Source organism: Seriola aureovittata, chromosome 13 (genome assembly GCF_021018895.1).
Source record: "Seriola aureovittata isolate HTS-2021-v1 ecotype China chromosome 13, ASM2101889v1, whole genome shotgun sequence".
NCBI lineage: Eukaryota > Metazoa > Chordata > Actinopteri > Carangiformes > Carangidae > Seriola > Seriola aureovittata.
In genome coordinates, this window is record NC_079376.1 from 21,299,661 (window position 1) to 21,321,260 (window position 21,600).

At 38.0% G+C, this 21,600-nt stretch overlaps 1 protein-coding gene across 3 annotated transcripts in view; it reads right to left on the minus strand.

The window, feature by feature from the left end:
• alk (ALK receptor tyrosine kinase) overlaps positions 1 to 21,600 on the minus strand; it is a 328,207-nt gene that overhangs the window by 174,224 nt on the left and 132,383 nt on the right. For all 3 annotated transcript variants that reach the window (XM_056394465.1, XM_056394466.1, XM_056394467.1), the window contains exon 2: positions 11,267 to 11,377. In XM_056394465.1, the coding sequence (XP_056250440.1) occupies positions 11,267 to 11,377 (111 nt within the window). The remainder of the gene's footprint in view (positions 1 to 11,266; positions 11,378 to 21,600) is intronic.

Below are 21,600 nucleotides of genomic sequence, written 5' to 3' on the forward strand. Positions count from 1 at the left end.
ATGATTCAGGTAGGAAGAACCTTGTCAGTTGGATGTTTTCTATTTTCAGATTTAATGGTCTCATACCTTTGGTTGGAAAACACAATGTTATGTCAGCCCACATAGCAGGAAGTAACTGTTAGTGCATAGTGCACATTATATTAGTGGGAAGAGCGTTCAGCGTTCATGTAAAAATTGCTGCTGTCAAGCATAGGGCTGGGAATAATACAAATTACAAATAAAAACTTGTTCAGAGAGAAAATTTAGGGTCAGCTCTCCTCCCACTCAATCCTCTGTCTCTATCTTTGCTTCCATCTGTCCTTCCCTCCCTGTGGTCAGACCTCATGCAGACACATCCCTGCGGCTAGGTAAATCACTGTTGAGAGGTCTTGGTTACTTTCAAATGACTTCTCACACTAGGCTCTACAGGAGAGGAACTAGATTGTTGTATAATCAACTTCTATCATTTTTGCTTTTCGACAATAAAACAAAAACTGGACTGATACACAGTATTGACTGATAAATGTGTGCATTGCTATTCATCATTATGTGCCTACTTATGACTTTGCTCGGGCCCCCTTCAAATTTGAATCACATCTACAGCTCAATACGCTCTACAAAAAACCTCTAGATGTCAAGATGGATTTTCCGCCATTTTGAACCTCTTGCTACCAAATTGTTGGTGTATCATTATCGGACCAACCTTATCAAAAGTTCCAGAGATTCCACCAAGATTGTTGATATCTTCTCTATCTATTGATATCTATTCTATGATGTTGCCTGCTTGCATCCATCATGTTATTTACTGCTTATTTGTGGTGGCAGCAGGCTATTGGGCATGACCATTTCCCACTGACAAAAGCTGGGGCTTCTCAAGAGGAGAGAGGAGGAGCATTTTTTTTGACATTCGTACATGTGCATTGAGGATAACCCTGGAATCTCTGATGGGTCACTAGTTATAGCCAAAGTGTGCTTGTCAAGGTGTTATTGACTTAGCATCCACTGTTCAGAGATCAGTTTTGATGATATTGCAGGCATTACACACATGTGCAGATGTCTTTGGAAGGTAAAGTTGCAAATTATTTCCAGTCTTTTCTTCCTGAGCATTAAGAGGCAACAGTAGCAAGTCAACAAGCAAATTACACAGTATTTTAATGTCTCTGTGCAACATCTGCAGCAAGTTTGAGACAGAATATTGTTACACAAGAAGCGCAGCTCTTTTCAGCAACAGCTCAGTATGTAGGTTGTGTGCAAGACAGACAGAGGCAACCGGAGTTGGTTGTTTGGCTCTGTTTATCTATCTGTAAAAGCCACCATGATATTGATCAATGAACTTCAAAAGGTTGTTGCTCTGGACACAAATAGACCTATAATCACAAAACTTGCAGTAATTGTCCACAAACTGTAAGTACCCGTAACATACCCTGAATGACTCATTAAAATCTACCACTAGGAGGTGAGACAAATTCAAAAAATGCGTGTGGCATAACAGCTATAAATAATAGAATATAAATGAGAATTTGTTTGACCAATTATTACAAAACTCACAGGATGTTTCATAACAATGTGTAACCACGTGTAAAATTATTTTGAAATTGCTCAATAGGGGGTGAGTTTTGTTTTTTCAAATTTTAGATCAGCCGGTGAAACCCCGATACCACACTTAGTGAAAAACCTTCATCCGTGCTGTTATTCTTCAGATAAGAGACCTAACAGGCTACAGAGAGCACGTATCAATGTCACACAGGGCCGCTGCTTTGATCTTGTGTTTGTTTCAGTATACACAAATAAACTAATGATACAAGAGCACTTCTCAAGTAAACTCTGCAGAAGACATGGTTTGGGATGGCCTTCTGTGTAAGGAAAATGAAAAAGCTCTAACTTTCTCTGAGCTTCTCTGCAAACACGTTTTTGAATAGTTACAGTGTTATAAACGCAGTTTTTTCCCCATAGTTTAATGTGAAGTGCTGACTTTTAATAAAGCGGCACAGTATAGGAGCTTTGGCTGTAAATACACTGGCAAGAGGAAAAAAACTTGGCAGGAAACTGTACCTACACCAGAAAGTGAACTTTACACAAATTAATGTCAAGATGCCTGGGAGGAAATCTGTCACATACATTGTGCAAAAAAGATATACTGTCCTTCTGCAGTCTGCCCTCTCAAGTCCTCAACACTTCTTTTTGAGTGCAAAGTGTGGTGCTGAACATGTAGTTTGACAATTAATTTTAGCAACATTCCCAATTGTTTTTTTTACTAATTGTATACTATGCTTATAGTATATAATATTTCAAGCTACAGTGTTTAGCATATGTTATGAGACTTAGAAGTTGTATAGTTGGAGCAAGTTATCAGTGATTTTAGGTCTTGGACTAAACGTTTAAAGGAGTTTTACCTAATGCGGTGGCATCAAGGCTGTATCAGGCTGCACTTGGCATTAGTTAAAATGGCTGTCCACTAGAGGAGGCAGCTGCCCTTAGAGGAATCGTAGCAGCAGTCAATCCCAACCACTTAGTGCCAGTAAGGGTAATGGTGTTCATGCTGAAAACTTGTCATTTGGCAAAAACATTGATTCCTGTAGCTCATTGCCACTGGGGACCTTGAGGGCTGATGAGATGTGGAGAAATTGAGAAGCTCAAGGTTGTAACAAAAGCTAATTTCCTTTCCTTCAATAAATGTCTATGTTTATTCAGCTGTACAAGGTTTTAAAGTTGAACTGAGCTGAGATCAGCACAGTTCTTCTGACTCAACTAGGTATATAGATGCAAACAAACACATTCACTTTCAACTGAAGTTTGCATTGATTGTACGAATCACCAGGATTTGATCATCGAGGACTACTGATATTCATTAAACTTTTAACAACTATTCACTTCAATGCACTATGTGTATTTTTTATAATTCTTTGTTAACAAACGTTAGGTGCCATTTGTTCAACTTGTTTCTCTGATAATATAAGTTCCAGAAATCCTCCGTTAGGTTTAATATATAGTTAAAAACTACCAATATCTAATATGTATATCGTAAAAATGTGCTGCAAAACTGGTTAAAAGTCCATTTTGACTTTTTCTGGCAAACAGTCACAAATCTGACGCGTGCAAACAGGATATGATGCCATTGACAGGCGACCAAACAAACAGACCATTACCTTGATTAAAATTACAGATTTTTCCTGGACTGAAAATTGCTGGAAACACTTGGGATAATGTAAGTACACACATCAACAAAATAATCTAGTCTAGTTGTTTTTAGGCATTTTAATGTGGGAAAGTTACATATTATACCTTTAATGTCAATCTATCTTACACTGTGAACTGACATATGGGTCACAGATGATATCAAAATGACTGTTTTATAATCTGTAACAATAATAGTATAGCTCAAAATGTATAATGAAGCTGTGTTTGAAATAAATGTTTGAGTGTTCATGCCTGCATATGGGTATGTTTGAGAATATTTTTAAAAACTGGTTACATGCATTTACATACTTCACATACTCACAGAAGCTAGCGTAGACATAAGTTTCAGAGCTGTCTCCTCACATTGTTCCACCCTCGGATATTATACCAATATTCATGCATGCAGACACACACTTGGAACACTGACGAGCTAAGCACTTCTCTGTGCTGCCAAATGGGGATGAGAGATATGATTCAACTGTGGTGAGCAAGATCTGGATCTGTCATCCAATTTCGCCCACCTTCTGCATGTACAAAGTGACTAAGAACTGATGACTTGCCAAATGACCAGGGACACAGCTTTTACGACCCATTCATTCACATCTTTGATTTTTTTCAAAACCATAACATCCTTTGAATGTGTAATCATATTTTTTTTTGACATTACTGTGCATGGGTTCATTTACCGTTTGATTACACCATTCAACAATTTAATCAAAGCAACCAGAGGAGCTATTCAGTGAAATGACAGGTACCATAAAAAATATTTCCCAGAGTTTGAATTTTCCCTTTCTTGTCTGTCTGCCAAACAGTATCCTTGGTTGCCCCCTAATGTTTTGGCAGAGCACTGTTAATTAGGTAGGTGAAAAAAGTAAAAAGTTTGCCTTATTATTTGATTTGTCCCAAAGCACATATTAATTACTGGAAACACAGTTTGAAACTGCAATATCGCTGAGAAGAATTTGTGTATTTAAGTTTTGTTTGTATTTAGTTGCATTAGGGATCCTTCTGAAAATAATTTGTTTTCTGCCAAAATATCCAATCTTACAGAACAATATTCACTGGTAGTGACCACGGAATTATTACACTTTTTATGGTTATGTTAAGGTTACAGAAAGATCATAATATGGTTTGATATAAAAAAAAAAAGTTCACAGCGACTTCAGACAAAACATTTGTTTACAATTAACCAAAACCACAATCTTTTATTTTCACAAATAACAAATTATTTTCAGAAAAGCCCTAATAATTAGTAGTTCTAATAATAATTAATAGTTCATTCTAGCCGTCATAAGAGAAAACAGATATGCAGTCACTTGTTTGTTAAAATATTGGCACTGCTTTATATCAACATTATGTAAACCAATATTTCAGCTTGTTCGATACGAGTGAATTGAAATTAAAGCTCAATGAAGAGTTTACATGTGCAGTCACTGACATATTATTTCAAAAGCTTGAATTTCTAATTTTTACACTCCATTAATTTTATGTCATCACATCTGAATGTAATTCCATCGGTCCTATAACCAAATACACTATAAATGCTTCTAGAGAACAATCTTGATTAAAATGACATTATCATTGTTTTTAGTGGATCTATTACTCAAATTCTCATTTTCCTAGGCTGGTTCGAAGGGCTCCCAGCACAACAGGCTTTGATGATAATTGAAGGATATCTATGAATACTAATACCCCAGAGATGGTGGTCATTGGTTGCAGTCATGCTCGGAATATGACGGCATGAAGCATCATGGGGTTTAGGTTTGTAGACTGTAAATCTGTCAAGCTCAGAATGGCCACTTACTATTTTCTGTGTGTCATTTCTTATGAAAACAGAGAAAAGTTATTAGGTTAATTTAAAGCCAGAACTGACCTAATGTGACCTGGACACCATGATAACCACTATACCAAAAAAAAAAAAAAAAGAACAGTGATGTCTGCTAGCATGGAGGATCATAATCAGTATTGTTTCTGAAGGCATCTGTGAACATTGCTATGTATACTTTGATGGATTATTCATATGTGCTTGTAATTTCAGCAGCTCCACTTATAAATGCAGCTGAGGTCGTTAATGGAGCAGACTCTCTTTTGTATATAGTTCTAGTGTTGTTACATAAGTTGGTAATTCAGTATAAGGAAAGGCAATAGATAACTGTAAACAAGGCCTGTAAATGGTGTTGCCCATACAATGAATGTGCTCGGGTGCTTGGAAAGGAATTAATTAATTGTAAAAACACTGGTAAATCTTGGCCCCATTAGTAATTAGGCAGAGCATTTGAGAGAGAGATGCCAGTGGTCCTGTCTGTGTTAACAAGGATGTGTGATTGGTTAATGAGCATATCATGACACTCCGACCCTAACCTCATTCATCAAACAGAGCTGAGATTGTAGAGAAGTGTTGTGTTACACAGCCGAAGGTCATTGAGATGCAAGCCAAATGTGGCCATCTTAATTTTGTATATAAATGAACTAGTCAATTCCCAGTGCACAACTATGTGATTACATGTTTTAAAAAATGAGATACTGGATTTGCACAGGAGTGCTTTTGACATCAAGTAAATTACATCTAAGAATGTATGTTTTTTAGATGGAAGGAAAACACTGACAAATGTCCCCATGAAACCCTTTAACTCATATGATGAATATGTTTATTTCCTGATTACAACGAGATTGTGTCTGGCTGAGGTTATTTATGTATCCATTCCACTTTTTATGGACTAGGCATTCCTGGCAAATTCAGTTCATCTCAAAGAAGCTGAAGCTGTCCTGTCAAATACATACAGATGAATAGTGGGGGCAAGATTTTTGGATTTTTGACAAACAGCAGGTATGAGAAGTGTTGTAAAGAAATCATCTAAAACATAAAACACAGAACTCTGCTTCTGCTGCTGGAAACAGAAATTAATAAGGAGCTGCTTATTTCATTGCTTGTTTATCTTTACCCAATATGAGTTGATATTAATCAGTTGTGTTCCTCCTCTGAAAACCAATTAAATTTGTTGTCTTCCCTGGTTTTGAGATTAAGGATGGGTTTGAACGTGAACAAATGTGATTTGTTTATTGACAGCAAAAAGCAGAGAGATGTCTGCAAGTATTAGATGTAGCGGTTGGCTCATCAACATTTTTGGCTCAACTGCAGGTGCCAGTTTCTGATTCTAGATCAGAAGGTATAAAAGTCAAATGTCCACCTTCCTATTCCTTGTGAACTCACTCTTTCACCTTATCCTTAGCATCCAGTCTTCAAAACTACAAAGGCAGCATACAGGCAGGGGGTCAACTGAAATTCTTCACAACAGACTCTTGAAGATATTGAAGCATCAACTGACAAAACCAAACCATAAAAAGCCTTTTTTTGCCTTACAGTATGTTCACAATCATTAAAACAACAACAACTCTGAGTAAGTGGCAACAGTAACTCTCGGCAAATTCGGTTAATTTGGTTTCCATCCAAAACAGACATTTTGGTTTGCAATATATTTTTCAAACTGGTCCCACAATCCACAGCATCTAGACAAATGAACAACTAGAAAAGCATCTGTGATAGAGTGAATTTGGCAGTATAGGCAGCAATCAGTTGCTACCCATAAAACACGCATCCCTTTGTCTATTTGTTTGCTGTTGTCTTGTTCACATTGACAACTATGCATCTTATACTCAAATCAAACACAGCAAATGTTTTTACATTAATTTCATTATTTTGTTTGTTTTTTTTTTTTTTTTTTTTTTTATTTCTGATACATTCAAAGTAGCTGCCTGACATAATCTCAAGTTTATTCCTGACTGGGAAATCCAATGTGTGACACTAATACAATGATATTAATGGCACATTACTATTTGAAGAATGTAAGTGATATACTGAGGATTGGTGTTCGAGATTTATTCCTTTCTGTCATACTAATGCTGTGGTATTTGGGTTTTTAAATGGCCCTTGGATTTGATGTTAAATGTGAGGCTTTTAATTCATCCTGGAATCTCTTTGACACCCTGTATGTGAATATTGTAAGATTTCTTAAGAGACTTATAAATAACTATATGAATAAGAGGCATTTAATTTAAGAAATTATTTTACTGTTCAAGAAACAAAGCCAATAGAATGAATAGAAACCTGAACCTTGTATGTTGAACATTGAAATCCCAATAAGAACGATTGGTGATGCAATGAGTTCCTAAAAAAACATATCTTTTTGGTCTTGGTCCAAACAGTCTTTATGTTGTCTGTTTTTGTTATTCTTTTTAAACCAGTCAATCATGCACACAAATGCTCATGGGATCTTGATTTGAGCATGAAAAAGCTGTGCAAACGGAACAATGTGCACACTGGTAGGGCTGGAAGGGCTGAATGATTTGACTCTAGGAGGATGCCATATTTAAGCACCTGCACCAGTGCTCTATCTTTTATACCCCCCGCCTTTGCAAATGTTTTATTCCGCTGCTGTGTCTCATTACACAAGAACAGCACTAGCAGCTGAGTGAGGCAGATGTTCTATTGTAGAGCACGGCAACTCCTCAAGTGGCTAGCATCCATCTGAGTGCCTGTGTTACAGCTGGCAGCCACAGCTGAACCAGGACAATCCATCTCGATGAGGGGAGAAAGGTCTGGGATGAGGCGACGTGAAGATGGCATATGAGAATGGTTTTACTAAACACAGTATGGCAACAAGCTGCCCCGGGGCTACTCCCCAAGGGAAGACAACACTGTAGATGGAAGGCAGAGGATGGTTCGGGTCACAAGGCTCTGACGTTACTAACATTACTGACACACAGTGGCAATGCAGTCAGCTTACCAGCACTGAATTGAATGTAATACCGCCTGCATACACTGTAGTCCCTGCAACTATATGTTGCTGAAGGAAGAAGGGCGGCAGAAAGGAAAGAGATTCTGGGGGCAGCTGGTGGCAAGTGTCCAGTCAGGCTGTTTTGGCTTTTATGGTAGGTAATAAATGCCAGCAGACGGCAGATGCTGTATGGACAGCTTAGATCTATCACTGCAGCCTAAAGCCATGTTCACCATGCCTTGTTGTTGTGACCTCTCCTATCTCAAACCTTTTTCTCAGCATCCTCTGAAGCATCCTTTGAAGCTGTCCTTTGTAACACAATGCAACACAACCTAATCTTTAAGCAATAAAATAGTTCTTACAAGGCACAAATCTACAGACGCACACGCACGCAAGCACGCGCGCACACACACACACACACACACACACACACACACACACACACACACACACAAAGATTAACCATTGGAAGAGAGTGTGAAATAATAAAGAATATAATATATAGCACAAGTAAAACCTATTATATTAGTTCTTGTACGTTGAAACAACATGTTGGCAAACTCTAAAATATTCATTGTAATCACAATTTAAGTTGTTTGACTGAACTGTGCCATTAGTCATTAGTAGTCATCTGGCTTATACTACCCAGATGTGACCCTTCCTGATCCAGCCACATTACATTCCACTCACTATTTACCACACAGAACAAACTCATAGAAAAATGGTTTTGGCTGTGAGCATGACAGACTGATTCATTGAAAAACGGTGGGGTGATCTCTTGACTAACTGACACCGATTACAGTTAGGTCCTCTGCAGGCTGTCACAGGCAGCTGCAGCAAGGTCCCAGGGATCCACAGTCAAGAATGTGTTTCATAAACAGTTGGGTGACAGTTTGGTGCTGGCGGGACTTATAATCATCACTTACAGGATGACCTCCAACCCTCCAAGAGGTAGGAAAGGGGCAAAAAAAAAAAAAAAAAAAAAAAATCACACTGGAGCTGTTGCCTCTCAGTGATGCGAATGGACTTGGAGAGTATGATGTGACACGGATGCACACAAGTTTCCCTGGGCTTACACAGATGCTCAGAGCCAGAGCTATAATATTGGACTCAGGTCTTCAAATCACTTTTCAAACCCAGAATAGTTTTCTTCACTCAGCCAACTTCAGCCCCTACTAGACTTTATTCTCCACTACAAACTACAAAAGGTAGTACACTGTAACTAATGGTCTTCTAACTTCTCTTCACTGATTAGTCCAAATCTAAGCAATATGTCTGTGTTGAAGAGTACACTACAAAGCTCCTGGTGCTACAGTACACAGATCTACATGTCTGTCCATCCTTCATCATTATATTTACAATTAGAAAGTTGTGTGAACTGTTAATAGTATATTCTCGCATTTGTGTTGTGTTGTGCTGAAGTCCTGTTCATACCTTTGTGTGTGTGTGTCTCTCTCTTCATGGAGGTTTGACCGGTCTACTAAGCTTGTTTTTGGATGTGTGATTAAAACACTAAGCTCATGGAACATAATGGTAATATCTACCAATTTAATATCTGTTTTCAAAATATGGCTGATTAAAGTCTGAACCAGAGAAAAGTATCTCTGTCAATGAAGAGAATGTAAACTTCACAATTTAAAAAACCAATACAAAAAAGCAGAATCACAATTTTAAAGTTTAAATATTTTTATATAATATTAAATATTATACTTGAGTATTTTTCTTACAAGATGAACAATAGGAGTTAAAAAATATTTGTTTTACTACCTGCAGTAAACTGTTTGTGACTGTGTATGAGACATATGGCCCCACCAGTGGCAGACAGCCGGTTCAGATTAGTGAGCAGTGAGTGAATATCCAATAAAGAAGCCTAGCAGCGACCCACACGCATACTTCTGTTCTGCATAAATGTGGCTTTTACACAGTTGCATTCTGTTAAAACATCAGATGAATACTTCTCTGATGCTGTCAAGGATTTTATAAGCCAGGATCTATATTAAAATGCAATAAACATGGAGCACTGTCATCTTAAATAACAGTGAATCCATGATAGTATCCTATGTAGGGAAATCCACACTGTAGCTGTACTTGTAGGAGATGTATTTTCTCTCCCTCTCTCTCACTTTATGTTTGGCATTTAAAGTTGATTAAATATGCAATATCTGTTCTTGTGGTTATCATAGCTTCAGAAGATTGAATGAATGAATGCTCATTTTTAAAAAAAGTTAACACTTGGAAATTGGTTCTTAATGCATGGATTCTTTGAAAAGATTAGGAGAAAAAGTTATGAAGTTTAAGTATTTGGCATTACTATCCAATATTTTGGCCACGATTTTAAATTACTTCTTCAAAACAATTTCTCGTACAATAAAATTATATTATGGATATTCATTATAGTTAAATTAATCAAAATCTAGTCCTCTTCAAAGACTTCTGCTTGACTTCATTGTAACTGTGTTCTTTCTATTTGTTACCATCACATTTGTGTGTCTTATAATCAGTTGTTGTTTTAAAACAATAATACATTTTTTGCAGCATAACAAAGAAGTATTTTGTAGCAATATCCTGATGCAGTTTTTTACCTTCGGTGCAAGTCCTTAATATTGAATCTGTCAAAATATATTATCATTGATGAATTTATCTTTTTTGTAAGAGATGTATTGTACTCCATGCCCCTTGACACATTATGTTATTGACTGCAGTTATCTGAATTTTTCAATAGCTCTATCGTTGTTACATACTCGATAATTTGATGAGACTTTTGCTGTACAATATGCCCTTTTACTAGCACCACTAATGACCTTAGATACAAAACTGTAAAGGTAGGTATGTGTGCATACTGCAAGTGATGTATACTCTTTTTGCCCACACTTACACTGTACTTTATATGTTTAATTTAGATACTACAATACAGACACACAACTTTTGACATAGCCTCTTTAATATTGCATGTTTATACTTGTGTTTACTTGTTTTAATTTATCCCCACTGTATTTTATTTATTTAGCCACTGTAACCAGACAGTTACCCCACATATATTAACAAAGATGATTCTATATGCCCTGTGGCAGATTCTTGATTTCTCTGTAATGGCAACTCCAAGTTTTATTTTTCTGAGTCCTTGAGCATGTCATGAACAGGCTGATCAACAGAAACCCAGTTTTGTGAAGATCCCATGGCTGATGGTAGAGGGCAAGCAAGACAGAGACATTTATGTGTGCTGATGGAGAACTGATGCCAGGTGTCGTGGCCAATTGGAAGCCCAGGATCTTTGTAGGACACAGGTGCTGGGGCCTGTCAATCTGTCTAAGGAGGGCTGACAATGTCCAACTCACCTGACATTGGCATGGAGTTGCTGGGAAAGCTCAGGTCATCCTCAGAGACCCAGGAGAAGCTCCAGTACCCTCGAGGAATGCCAGCAGCAGTCCTACCAGCCAGTGGCTCACCTGCAAAAACAGCAAATTCACAACTTACTTTGACAGTATTTGTTGCAGAGGTATCAGGTAAGAGGAAGGAAGACCATTATTAAAATGTTTTGGCGTTCAATTAAATAATGATTGCTCCTTGCTGTGTTTGTTTGGGCTGACTGGTTGCCACTGCTTTGGCATCCATGCTGAGGTGCCATTTACTTGGTTTTCCAAAATCACTCATAGCTACTCTTATTACCATCTGTAAATGTTTGATCTGACAGTTTGACTCATCACTCATTACAATGCAAAGCCCTTTCACTGAAAGCTTTACTATCTAAGAGAAACGCTTGAAGAGCTTGGCACAGCTTCAATCTTAATGGAGAGTGACAAAGTAATAGCTGTATAGCTGTAGTTGTATTTGGAATTCCTGTAATAACATTGAAAAGCGGTGTCGTATTTCACTTTATCAACATTTAAGAAAAAAGAAAAGATCAACCTCAGCATTTCTAGGTCAATGAAGCATCTACAGCATTGATCAATACCTATAAAACTTGATTCATAGTTTTAAAAAATATCCTAGAGGCCACATGAATTGGTGATTGGGTATCGATAGGTTCCATAATTACCTGAGGACACATTTGTCTGATTTTGTTTGACTCTATCCTGACCTTCTAAACTTAGAGACTAATTATCACAAAATCGAACAGAAGTCTGCTAATGTACAGTACATGCAACTTTTTCTTATACTTCTTGTATCCCCACCTCTCCACATAGCCGTCACACACACACACAAACACACACAAACACACAAGCTATCTCTCTCACTTTGTCCTTAGTCCATGGATAATTAGTACAAAGTAACAGACCAATACACCACTGCCTAGGAAGGAGACTCCTGCATAAGTCCTGCAGTCATTTCAAATGAGCCTGAAAGAGCAATTGACCGTAAATGCTGCCTTTCATGGAACTGAACAGTAGAGTACATTATAGTTTCAGCCAAAGAAGACACAGTATTCAAGGTATTCTCTTCCTAAACACATTCTTAAGTCTTTTGAGCACAAATCTCAAGTCACGTCTCAAGTCACTGTGTGTACAAGTCACAAACTTGAGTCCCCATCTCTGGCATGTTGGCCTTGATAAAAGCAAACTTTTTACCACCCCTGTCTGTTTCTTTAGCAACCTTCTCTGTGTGCCTGTCATTCAGGGTGTGCAGACAAATGCTCTTTGTCAGTTAGGATCTTAGAATAGCAAATGCTCTTAGCAAGCCTATGTGCATAAGATGTCAACTCGCACAACTGAAACGTTTCAATTCAATACTATTATTGCTAAAAATGCTTACAGAGAGTTGCTGCTACAGGTACTCTCCAGCTGTGAGGAAGAACACAAGTAGGTTAAGCAGCCAATGTTTAAGTGAAATGTTTAAAATAAGACCTTTTAACCTGTAGAAAAGTATGGCTGTCTAGTAGGGGTGTAAAGGGACACATGGTCACGGTTCAGTACATACCTCAGTTTTGGGTAATGGTTCGGTATGAGTTCAGTACAATGGAAAAAAAGCAACAAGTCCCAAATGCATAATTCTAGGCTTCTTTCCATTTATTTACAGAAATGCAAGTTACAGTTTGTCCCACCTAGTGTTGTTTAGAACTACCTGAGATAGTTGGTACAGCCTGTAGTATATTAAACAGTTAACAAAACATACTCTCACATAAGTCATATTTTTATGTAGTGCTGATAAAAAAAACAAAACAAAAGGCAATAGGTCACAATCAGCTACAAAACTGAAAAGCATCTGTTGTTATAAAAGTAAAAAATAAATACTTAGAATAATAAAAAATACAAATTGTGCATTAGGATTGTTTCAATTTGTTCCACTTGCAGTAGGCTATATATATATACAGTATATATATATATTTTATATATATAAAAATATAAAATAAAAAACTCATGCTCAATCACTGCTCATGCAAGCCCATAAATGGCTTAAGTTCGCATGAGATGGCACCTTTAATTTAATCTACTATTGCATATGGCCGCATAACCATTTAAACATATATCCCAATAGCTTTGGTAATGTCTTTGGCACTGTCTGCTTTCACATCTAGAGGCTTCTTAAAACAGCAGGAATACGTTGTTGGACTCCTGTTTTTTTTTTTTTTTTTTTGCCAAGCTCCGGTGATTGGCACATCTGAGTGATGCCGTCTAACATGCATTAGCATGTTTGACGTGTTTCCACTGACATTACGCACAGCTGTAGACCAGCACAGACACACCATCCTCGTCTGATCCCCCACTTGCACTCCATCGCTGTTGAATGCCACAGGGAACCTGAAATTTTCCTGCAAAGCTGATTTAAAAGAAGTAGGCGTGTGACTGACTTTTTTTCAACTCAGACATATTCTTCGTATGACTACATGCACCGAACTGTGATGTTCGTACCGTGACAATTCTGGACGAATACACGTACCATTACACCCCTACTGTCTAGCTTTGAGTATTAAACAAACTGTGACAAATTTCTATCATCTCTAAAAATAACAAATCCAAACTGAGTCTTTGTAAGCATTAATGAATTGGTTAAGTGACATGTTCACAAGATGAAAAAAGGGTCAAGCACAATATCAGTGTTTTTGTTTTGCTCTGAAGTGAGCTGATACCGATGTCAAATTGTCCTGTCTGTGCTGATGTATCATGCTTATTAAAAAAAAAAGTCTTTCACCAAACAATAGATGAGGATGAAGTAAACAATCATGAAGAAATAAAAAAATAAACATGGTTTGTACAACTGTACAAAGAATAAGACAATTAATCAGATTGGTCATATGACATTAATTCCTGCCCCAGCCTTAAAGTGAGTGGTTTTAATTTGACGGCACTTCTTGGAAGGACAGAGCCCCGGTTTATCCTCAGGACTAGTTGCCTGGATGGTTGAATTGGTCAGGGCCTAGGTGAGTCTCTCTTGGTTTTAGGGCCCTCCTTTCCTCCTTTTCTGGCTGTGCGGGAAAGCTGACTGTGGCCCCTACAGCCCCTAGTTTGGGGTCAACAGCTGTTGCTAAAGGGGAAACTGGCTGGCAGGTTGTATTCTGGATGGGCTGGCAGGCTGCTGCTGGAGCTAGCTGGCTAGTTGGCTGCTTGGTAGCTATAATTGCTGGTTGACTTTCACACAAACTGATCAGCAACTGGGGGAGCTCTGACTGGCTGACTAACTTACCAGCTGTTCTAAGTGGTGGCTAGCTTTCTGACTGACTGACAACTGAGGACGGATTAGGGCAGGTTGCCAATATGTCCTGATATTACATGACTTTGTCTTGTATTCTATGAACAGGTAAAGGCGCCTGAGGCAGGCATATCGTACCATGGCTACCTTGGAAAGGCACTTTCCCAACAGCTGGAAATACATCAGAGGGGCAAAGAAAGAGCGAGAGGATTTGGCTGGGCAGGAATGCATTTAGATTACTTAGCTTTGCCTCACTGCTCTGTTTGTAGGGGTGGTTGATATCCTCAGATCTCTGATGAACTGAAGGTCATGCCTTACATCTATGTAGATAATGCTGATTGTATAATGAGTTAGAGGCTGTTACACATGATTAAATCTCACAAATTAATATTATTGTGCTTCCACAATAATATTTTGTCAATAATATTAGGGTAAGGGTTATTTTCTACAAATCAAAATAAATGTGTCTGAACTTTCCTTGGGATGATGTGGTGGTCAATACCACATGATGTGTCCAAGAAAAGTATAATGTTTCTACAACAATTTAGAAACAAATTAATCCGCAATTATTTTTTCATAATTTTTCAAGGAAAACTGACAAACATACGTTGCTTCCAACTTCTCAAATGTGAGGATGTGAATTATTTTTGAGAGGGGTTGAAGCCAATTCAGTAGGGCTGGCTTTAAAAAAAAAAAGTTTTTTTATTCAAACTGATATTCATTTGAATAATCCCATATTGATTCATAAAATCATTGGATCACTCTTAGTAGATGCCTTATACAGTTATGGCCTTTTCCTGTGGATGGGTAAAGCTTAAGTCTTGTGTGACCAGCCTTCCTACATGAAGAGATCTGGCCACGTGAGAGACAAAAACATGGCAGATGCCGCTCCACTGTATGGCTGCAGCTTGTCTAAAGGCAGATGTATGGTTACATTATGGATTTAAAAACTACAAAGACAGCGAAGAGCAGGAAAAAAAAACAAAGCCATATGCAAGAAGAAGCTGTGTGTCCCCATTAGTGCACAATGTAGCCAGTGTACATTAGCAAAACACAGTACTTTCCTACCTATTATTTCTTGAGATGTGTCTCAACTGTTGGTCACGTTAAATAAAAAGCGCATTAATGTAACTGCTTTGGTGTCAATTCTTAATGTAAACATTGATATTTTTCACAATGCACCAGGTTAGAGGTACCTACTCACACACACTTGCACCTGCACATGCAGGCCTTAGATTCAGACAACTGAGGCATTAAAGAGTGCATTTGTAATATTTTTTGATTTGGACATTTATTATTTTAAAAGGATGTACCATCGTTAATTACTAACAGAAGGGTACCACATGGCCAAAGGAAAGAGAATGGGGGAAGGGGAGATGAGACAGAGGAGATGTGCAGTGGATTAGGACCAGGCAGTACTACAGACCACTGATCTGGACCACAAGGACCACATGACAGACCAATGAGTAACTAGTTGGGACTACAAGGAGCATATGGACCACTGGTTCATATTTCTAAACATTTAAATAAACTGTCCAGTGTCCAATATCCAGTGCAAAAATAAGTGTTTAGGCATAATCAAGAATAGTATAGAGTATAGTTAATAGATAGAGCTTTATGATCTGACATTTATTCGGCTAACAGTGTTGTCGACACAGAGGAGGGAGACGGTAGGCTAAACCACAAGGACCACCCCAGAGACCACTTACCAACTGGTCTGGACCACTAGCATTAGTGCCCGTAGTGGTAGTAACCAGTGATCTGTTTTAGCGACCGTGGTCAGTAGACAGACCACTGAACTGGCTACAACCCCTGATGTTCTTTTCATTGTCATATACAGAATGATAGTAAACAGACTATCTCTGGGACTGCTGGTTGTTGCAATTTACAAGTTCTAAATAGATCTGGCTGTGGAAAATTACAATGGATATTTTTTGCAATTTCCTGTTACTTTAATCGACAGAAAAATTGATTGTTTCATTTAGAAAATAATCGACAAATTCATCAAAAGTGCAAATAATCATTTGATGCAGCCATATCTTACTGCCTGTGGAAAAGAATGTGATATAAAAAAGCCCTGCCCTAATTTTGCCTAAGTTTGCTTTCACAAGCTGATTTCAAATAGGAATGGTTTCCCAGTGAAAGTCTTAAGCTCAAAACTAACCAATAATATAATAATCATAAAATAATAATAATGGGAATCATATGATTTCACGGGAATTTCAAAAGTGAGGGTGTCATATATAGATAGTAAGGAGGTGTAAGGAGGTATGTAGTAAGGTATGGCAGTTTCTTTCCACAGTTGAAGCAAATCTATTGATGAAAACACACACTGAGATCTGTTGTGACAACTTCATAAAAAATACGCATTATGATACTTAAATTAAGGCCAGTGGATATAATTAAACTTTAAATCCCAACAGATAACATCTCCATACAGGCCTCAAGAAAGGTTTTAGTGTCCTGTGGTTTTAAATAATTTAGCATTTTGTTTCTCTGGCTGTACCAATGAAAATCCTAGCTGTATAATTCAGTCAAAATGTACTCATGGAAAATATTATTTTTGGCAACTCTATCACTTACAAAAGTATGAGAATAACAAACACGTGAACGTCTGTGCACATGGTCAGTATTCTATGTACAATTCATCACCACTGAAGAGCAGCTCAATGAACAGTCTAATTCTGTCCCACTCACTCGCTGAAATCCTTCAAATGCCTAGACGATTAATCAATGAGGCTTGACTCAACCTGTCACTTAAACATGGCTATGCATGAACATCTCTCTCAGTCTTCTTCATCCCTCTCCCGCTCTTTTTGATTCTCAATCACTCAAATGTCCTAATACACATCTTTGGTTTCAGTGAGATTGAAATGGATAGTTTCAAAGACCAGCAAAATCCTTAAAAATGTGGGCCACTAAAGCACAAAGGAGAGACACATAGATCAGCTCAAAAGGCAGGAGAGGAACAAACACTTTTGCGGGGACAATAATATATATGATGTATGTGGTGCTGGTGGGCTTTGTTTCAAGAAGCCAATTACCCATGAAAAGGGGAAGCGGGGTAAGTGTACAGGTCGTGCATCTGTAGCTCAGCTAGACCTGGAAATCATCGGGGGTCTCCAGTGAAATCAAAGAGATTCTGAAATGTTTATACTCTAGCTGAATAGACATTCCTAATATGTTGGTCACAGAAAAAGTATCAAGCGACTGCAGCTAATTAAAAGGGAAATGAGGAAGTCATCCGTTTACACAGTCGGACTTTCATACTATTTGGCCTTCTGCATCACAATTGTCCTCTTCTTTTTATCCATTAATTAAAGATTTACCTTGGGATACATACATTACTGCCTAAATAAATTGATTACCTGTCTGGCCCAGTGACGTGTCATTAAATTGTCGTCAAAGTCTGCCAACACCGCATCAGGGAGCTGAGGTCTTGGAATTGGCTGCTCTCTCTCTGCTACAAAAGACTGCATTGATTTCCATCAGAGGAGCCCTCATGTCCACTAAGCACTCCGACTTTCATTAAGACCTTCACAGAATTCAAAACACGTTGCTCCCCAACCCCCCAAAAAGACGTGTGTGTACATAGTCACTCATACACACACACTTTTCACCTGATCTGCCAACAGAACTACGGCGGTGACCACTTCACCAATTAAACAGTCTTTGAACATGACTATGGTGACAGTAAATAATTCATAAATGTCTCATCTGCATTAAGAAAGATGTCAAGTTTTTCTATGGCCCAAGTCTCATTTTAACAACTAGTGACCAGGGTTAAACAGGGTTAAATAGAGTAGGCAGATTTAAAGCGTTCATGTTAATATGCCACCTACCACGCTTGTTGTTAGCTTTAAGTGGGGGCTGTTTGTAAGAGGCTTTCTGTATTTGTCATAAGATGTCGGTACATGAATTTTTTTGGCATAAGCCCCGTCTTGTAAACAAGCAGGGATTTTACTTCAACTGTCAGATGCAGCTCATTAACTCAGAGCACTGCCCGTAAAACCTGACTTAAGGCCCCCAATAATACAACCTCTTCTCTGGCAAAACAGTCTCAGCAAACTCACTCTTAGATAGTTGTCACTGAATTTTAAAAAAAGGAAGATAACAGCATGATTTACAACATGCAAGATAGACAAGGCAGATAAAATCTGCAGCAAATTTTAGAGTTAAAATTTTGACAGAAAAATTAGAGTCTAACAGTGTAAAAGTACAGTAGTTTAACATTGTAAATGCTCTAATAAAGCTAAATGGTCATGCACATGGTGACATATGAAAAGCATCTCTTTACTGTTTTCTTCAGATGCAGCATGCAGCCTCTGTCAATGAGCTGCTAATGCAGTAAACTTTGCAATGAGCAGCGACAGTCTCACAACATATGACGTAATACCAGCTATACCAAACACCAGCCCCTGAAATACCATCACAAGAATTCCTTCTGACAGCACTTAAGGGGCTCCCCTAGGTAATGTATGTTCATTTGACATGTGTACCCGGAATTCAGAGTAAGATCAAGCACTGTTTTCTCTCTCAAGGCGAACACCAAATGATTTTATCAAAGAAATGGATCATAAGGCTTCAGTCTGAAACCATTATCCAGGGGAAGAAAGGGCTGCACAGTGACAATGAAGATGTCAACTGGGCTTCGCTGATGCTCATTAAAGAAAATGATTTTCCTGTTGTACACTGATGCCCTTTTTTCTTTGAAGCTTTGCTACACAGTTGTGCTCTAAAACATACAGCAAAGTCTCTTAACAGATCAGACAGCCTACTATTCACAAATAATGCATAATAATGGCTCATTCACAGATATAGAGAGGTATTGAAAGTTGCAAAATAAGTTCTCCATTCTCATTTGCTGGGCTCTGTAAAATAGTTTGTGGCCACAGGGTGTCTGATTTAATGATGGAAGCACTAATTTTATAAATTATTTAAGATGCCTCCCCTTTTATGCCTATGTTTATTGTGTATGGCCCACTGGAACTTCGCTTTTCTACTGTAGGAAATGCATAAGATTTGGCAAAAACAATGGTCTCCTCATAATAATTTAGGTTCAAGCACCACCACAGATGCAAGATAGCTTGTAATGCACCGAGTCATACTCACAGCATACTCAGGATTACTCGTTCACCCATCACATGATGAGGGCTTCTCCCAGAACCTTCATCTCTGCTGCTATTTACCAGGTACTGTGGAGACATGTCACTGTAAGATGACCGCTTTGACAAAGCCTTAAGGGTGTCAGACTTTGATACCCCCTCTCTGAGAGAATGTCACTGAATTATGTCTGTCATTTTTTATACCATTTGCTCCTTAATTGTTAAAAAATAGTCAACATTGTAAGAAATATTTCAAACAAAAATACTCCTACAGCAATGAAAGAACCTTTAGAACCTTAGACTAGCAAGTCAACAATTGTTTGCATTGCCCTGGCTACCAGCCACGTACAAGTCTGCAGCAGGTAATGTTTAAGTATCAGATATAACTTTTTCAATGGTTAGCTGCTATGTTAGCCTGTGGGTGGCATAGTCCTTTAGAAGCAAATCATTTTTCAACAATAAAGTGCAAATCAGACCACTGGGTGGGTTCTGATATCCTAAGCTCATTCCATTATAATAGCGCATGCTCCGTCTACATACAATACGGTTTAAAAAAAATAATGGTTAATAAACAAACAGCCTACTGTGAAACTCAAGGGGAAATTTACATTGGGAACCTGCGGTTTGAACTATATAACATAAATTAGTTCCTTGACTTCAAAGCATGTGTCCATGATACTGAGGTGTTTGTTTGTTACATCATCAAAGCACCCACCATCGGAATTGGCCTTACTCAATCACTGAGGCATTGATTAGTTTTTTTAGCTCCTCTATTACTCAGGAGACAACTAACATGTTGGTGTGTGTGAGTATAATGAACTGGCTAGTCTGATATTTCATGCACATATGAATCATTCATCAAAGAGCAGGGTTCAAAGCCCACTCTGTGCACAAGAGGTGCTAATCATAAAGGTGAAAGTACTGTAGTAGGGATTGCACTGACTGAGATATTACCACTTTCTGGGGCAAGTATCCTAAACAATTATGCTATGAGAGTGGAACAAAAGATATAAAGTTAAAATTACACAGACACGGCCAACAGAACAATTTACTTTTACCTAGTGTTTTATGCATGCTGCTTTTGAAGTAAATACATTTTGCAGTGCTGCTCTGCGCTTGGCTCTGACTGAACTATTGCCAATGAAGTGGGTATTTTGCAAATCTCCCAGCAAACAGATGTAAGTTGTTGTTGTTATTATTTACTCATTTTTTCCAGAGGGGCAAGAGAGCAAGTAGACAGTGGCTTAAGTCACTGCAGCCACTATGCCCTGCTTGTCCCTGACTGCTCACCAATCAATCACCTGCAACTATAGTAGCTGATGCGACACACGTCACAGTAGCGTGAGCAAACACACTGAGGACAGAAAGAGAGCTGCCACTCTTACTCAAGTAAGAAAATGTGAAACTTGTTGCCTACTGTCCAGTGGAAACTGTAGTTTTTTTGTTTTTTTTTAATGGCCCCCAAAAGTCTCTGTGTCAACCTTTGGTAATGTTTGATAAGTGTTTTATTTACATAGTTTTATTTCCTGCTGTTGTTCTTACATTCTATTACCTTTCTTCACCTACTGTCATATCCTTTTGCACTATTTTTGATACATGTTTTTATTTATACTGTTGTACTCTTATTTACTTGCTCTTATTCATTTTATTGTCTTCACTTCCACTATGCTCAGACTCGTTTTATTTTTCTGTGAAGAGCTTTTTAACTTTATCAAGAAGAGTGCTATACATATAAAGTCAATTCAAAACTATCAAAATCAATTCAGCAAATACATGTGTTAAACACACCTGTACATCCTGTGTATCCTACTACAATGATATTACTTTCAAAATGACAGCCAAACAGACATCTGAAATCCTGCTTGTTGCTCATAAATATTTAACCAAAGAGGATGAGTGTAGCTCAAGTGGATATAATCAAGACAATGTCCTTTTTATAG